This window comes from Grammomys surdaster, unplaced genomic scaffold (genome assembly GCF_004785775.1).
Source record: "Grammomys surdaster isolate TR1022 unplaced genomic scaffold, NIH_TR_1.0 105287, whole genome shotgun sequence".
In the NCBI taxonomy this organism is placed as follows: Eukaryota; Metazoa; Chordata; class Mammalia; order Rodentia; family Muridae; genus Grammomys; species Grammomys surdaster.
Genome location: NW_021609891.1, coordinates 195 through 4,514, shown reverse-complemented (window position 1 = coordinate 4,514; position 4,320 = coordinate 195). Strand labels below are relative to the sequence as shown.

Here is a 4,320-nt window from a genome sequence, read left to right as displayed (position 1 = left end):
AGAAGCAAAGCTTACAGATATTTTTAGCTTACACTCTCCTTAAATGTTCTATCAATGTATTTTACCCATCCACCAAAATATATAGGGTGAGCATACCAGGTGATGATAGCCAATGCACACTTAGAAACAAGGATGCAGAAGATCAAAGGACAAAGGAAAAATCTTGAATCCACAAAATTCTGAAAGCTTATTGATGAGATATTAAACACACACACCTAGACTCATTTAATTTTTGAATTATATATCCACAAAAGGCATGCATTTTAAATCCTTATTACTGAGTATGTGATAGGAAAATACTTTAAAAAATTTTCGTCCTTCACCAAGAAGTCTGCGGATGAGTTTCATTAACATATGTGTAAGTGATTTGAGACACACTTAAGTGTGATGTTAATTTCTTACAATGATTTCATACCTAGGTCTGCAGAAAAGTACACAAACATTTAGATGTGTGCAAGGAGTGCAAAGACTGTCACCACCCAGTGTGACTCCCTTTGGCCTGAGTTTTATCCAATGGCTCACCCAAGCTAAGCAATACTGCTGAGAAAATGTTGTCCTGCAGCCTCTACACCTGGAGCTGGGGATGATCCACTGTTTGAATTATGTGAATACATAGAAGGAGAACTTTTGAAATTTTACACCAGTCTGGTGGGATGCAATTGTGGCATTGGCTCTTAAAGTCAATTTAATCAGGGCCGGAGGGTACTGGAGTCACCAATGTGTATTTGCTGACACCAAAATGCAACCTAGTCCTTCTGATCCTCCAAGGAGGTAATTTTTGTCTGGTCAAGGTTCTAACAAGTTGAAAGATTCCTGACAGGAACTCCTTCCCTGTGTCTCCTAACAGTAAAGATATTGAGTGAAGAAATAACGGATAACCATTTTCAGTTAAATTAGTGTGCTAAGTCATTTCTGTGGATGCTGAATGAGTGAACTTAACATGTGCTGTCTCAGCTACTGCTCTCTGCCTTCCAGTTTGTCAGGCCACAGCATGTGCGTATTTTGGAATTAAGGCAAATGGAAGGTGCGGTCTTCTGTCCTCTTGTCTGTGCTCCAGAAGATGCCGACCTTCTTTGTAAGGTTCCTTTAGTGGTTCTCAGAAAGACCACACCTACTTCTCCTCAACTGATTCATGCCCAGCACTGAGCTCCACCTTAAGGACTTGTCAAAAGATTAACTCTAGTAACTTCCACACATCCTCACCCAAAGGGTTCCTTTGGCTCTTGGGATGGAGATATACAATCTCACTGACCCATCCACGCACAGGAAGGTCTAAGTACTGTCAGGACCACATCTACTGCAGACCATGAGTAGCCACCAGACCAGGGGCTGCACAGTGGGCAGAAGCAAGGACCCACGCATCCCAAAGGACTAACCAGCCTGTAGGACCAGTACTCAAGGTAACAGTGGACAAGGGGTTGAATTCAGTGTTCCTATGGGGAGAATCCTTCAGCTACACTGCTTGTGTGTGAAACTAGAGATGAAAGCAAGATTGGGTACTTTATACTGGGTTCACAAACTTCTGAGATAGAACATTTTGTTGTGGTTTTGGGACTCCTTTGCCTTTTGACTGAAGTCGGCCTTTGTTTCAGCTCCACCAAGTCCAGATATCCTTCCTTTCATCTCTAGAACTTTCTGAGTTCCTCAAACGTCTAGTTTTCATGATTTCTCTCTTTAAATGTCTCTTCTCAAGGCTACAGGTACTACACTGATCCACAAGGGAGCGAACTTATCCATGTCTCATAGAATCGGGATAGAGTCCTTAACACTGGGGACTTTACAAGAGGAAACTAGACACTGAGCATCTCAGGTTGTCCACCCACATCTGAAGACACTGAAAAAATTACACTTAGGTACATGACTGGGTTCAGTCTTACAGAGAAACAATGCCTTTTGAATACAGAGAATGCTTTTATAAATCAACATATGCCGTTTTAGCTCACTGAAAACCTAGTTCTGGAGATAGGAGGAGCCCCTCCCACTTCAAGCTCAAGCATAAGTGACTCAGAGTTTCTCCCACAGCTTCTGTCATGGGTCAGACTGGCTCCCTGAGTCTGTGACAGGTAGAAGGACAACAACAGGGCAGCCCAGGGAAAGACCATGTGCTTAAGAACACCTAAGCGGTGAACTGTTTCCAGTAGAGGCTGCTATTATTTACCTCAGTCTTACACACCTGAATGCACAGTGGCTGCCTCTTGTCTCTTCACGCCCATAGGCTCTTGTCTTTGCTCCAAAAATGTCACCAGATGTGGCTTGCAAACAGCAAGACCTGTTTGTAGACAAAGGGAACAAGGTTAAGTGTTCTTTGCTGGCAATTGAAACGTCCCTTCTCATGCCGTGTTTATAAGAGATGCTGCAATTGAGATTGCAGACAATTACTTCCTTAAATGGTTTCTGACAGGATCATTATTACAATATGTGAAGGAATTTACAGTGTCCAGATTCCGAGTTTAATTTAAAGGGAATAACTTTAAAACTGAATTGTGGAAGCCTTTCACAAGTGTGTTCCATCCCTCATGACACTGCATTTCTAACTGTCCCACTAGACTGCAGGGCACCTGCTTCCAACACAGACAGGTTAAACAGAGACAAAAAGAATGAAATCTTTCTAAGCTTGGACAACCTCTCCAATTTTTCTGAAAATGAAGGATATGAAAGTCGCTGGCAAAAAGCACCATCTTCCATGAGCCACTGTACTGACTGAGGAAGCTACATGTCCATAGTGAGACACGAATTCTCTACAGATGCAATGCTCACCCAGGAACACAAGGTGGCTGTAATTCTCCAGCATCACGTCCCTGTACAGATTCCACTGAGCAGGCTCCAGGCATTCCCACTCTTCTGGAGAGAAATCAATGGCCACATCCCAGAAGGACAGCATTTCCTGAAATAAAGACCAATGAATGAATGATATCACACTTTTAATTAAAACCTAGAATAATCATATAAGTACTAAGATGCATTGGGTTGGCTTGTTCTCTTGTGAACTTGTCTCTAGCTGAGGTCATGTGAGAAAAGAGAAGTATAGTTGAGAAAGTGTCTCCATGAGACTGTGCTGTGGGGAGGCCTATGGCATTTTCTTAATTGGTGACTGATAATGAGATGGCACACAGCATAACGGGTGGTGCTCATCCTGGGCAGGTGGTCCAATTGTATTATACATAGATAAACACACACCCATGTGTTCTGAAGTAATTTCACAGGTCAACCTTGGGTTGTCTTTCTCAGCTTCTGAATGCTTATCTCCTCAAACACGGCGTTCCAGGCTTCTGAAATGTACACTGCATGATGCTTGCGCACGTCCAGCATCCGGACAACAGTACTGTGAACACAGATCTCCCTACATCACACGGTCCCACAGCACCTATCAGTGTCCAGTGTGACCCCAGGCTCAGCTTCCTGAAGTTGGTGGCTGACAGGAATTACAACTCTTTATATCTAACATATGAGTGCAGCCATATGGTCTCTCTGCTGAAATAATTTCCAGTTTTACCCAGATTATCACAACTGACAAGACTGGTATGTTTCTCTGAGAAATCGTCCAAATTAAAGTAGAATTACATCCTTGACCCCTCGTGCGAACTCACCTCATGTTCCTCTATTACTCCATCCTAAATATACGGCATCTTCTTCCTTATTATTATCATATGTACATGTGTGTGTGTGTATCTCATATATATGTATCACACATATACATATATATGCATAACTACGTACATAGGAACAGCTGATTCTGTTGAGGTTTGCCTGTAGCTATGTTTTGAGGACTGACCTGTTGCAGCAGATGAACAGTGATGGCTTCATCCTTAGGGCAGCCTAACTCTCCACCTCTCATTAGTTCTTAGGGACACTCAGGCTAAGGCTGAGCTCTTTAGGGATGAGGTCATATGAGATTCCCACCTACAGCATAATAGGTATATTAATGTCATCATTGTTCAGGCAGTCCTATTTTTGGGTTATCTTTTATCTCTTGGAAGTTTGCAAATCACCCTCCAGGACTATGAAAACTTGTCCTTAGGGAAGAGGCTTTTAGGTCAGACTCACAGGACTGGGGCTGAACTGCATGGTGTTCTCAGCACTAAGACAAAGGAGAAGCCATGCGCTCACGGCTTGCAGTGTTGTGGAAACATATACTCTATAAGAATAATGGCACTGAACGTGTCTTTTAATAAAGGACAGGGTGAAGCAGCAAAGGGGAGCCCAAGACATCTTCAGATCACAAGCATACTAGAGAAATCTGGTGAATAAAACACCCATTAATTCCTCAAAGGAAAAGCAACTGAACTGTGTTGAAACATCTTTGTAGCTAACATACTACAT

The 4,320-nt window shown here is 42.6% G+C and overlaps 1 protein-coding gene across 1 annotated transcript; it reads right to left on the bottom strand.

Moving 5' to 3' along the window:
* Positions 1-2,157: 2,157 nt before the first annotated feature.
* Positions 2,158-4,026, bottom strand: LOC114635460 (zinc finger protein 58-like). Its single transcript, XM_028784035.1, has 3 exons — positions 3,773-4,026; positions 2,758-2,884; positions 2,158-2,269 (listed from the first exon to the last, which is right to left on the bottom strand). Exons 1-3 carry the CDS (start codon positions 3,833-3,835, stop codon positions 2,166-2,168), a joined length of 294 nt encoding a protein of 97 aa, XP_028639868.1. The 5' UTR covers positions 3,836-4,026; the 3' UTR covers positions 2,158-2,165.
* Positions 4,027-4,320: the final 294 nt, after the last annotated feature.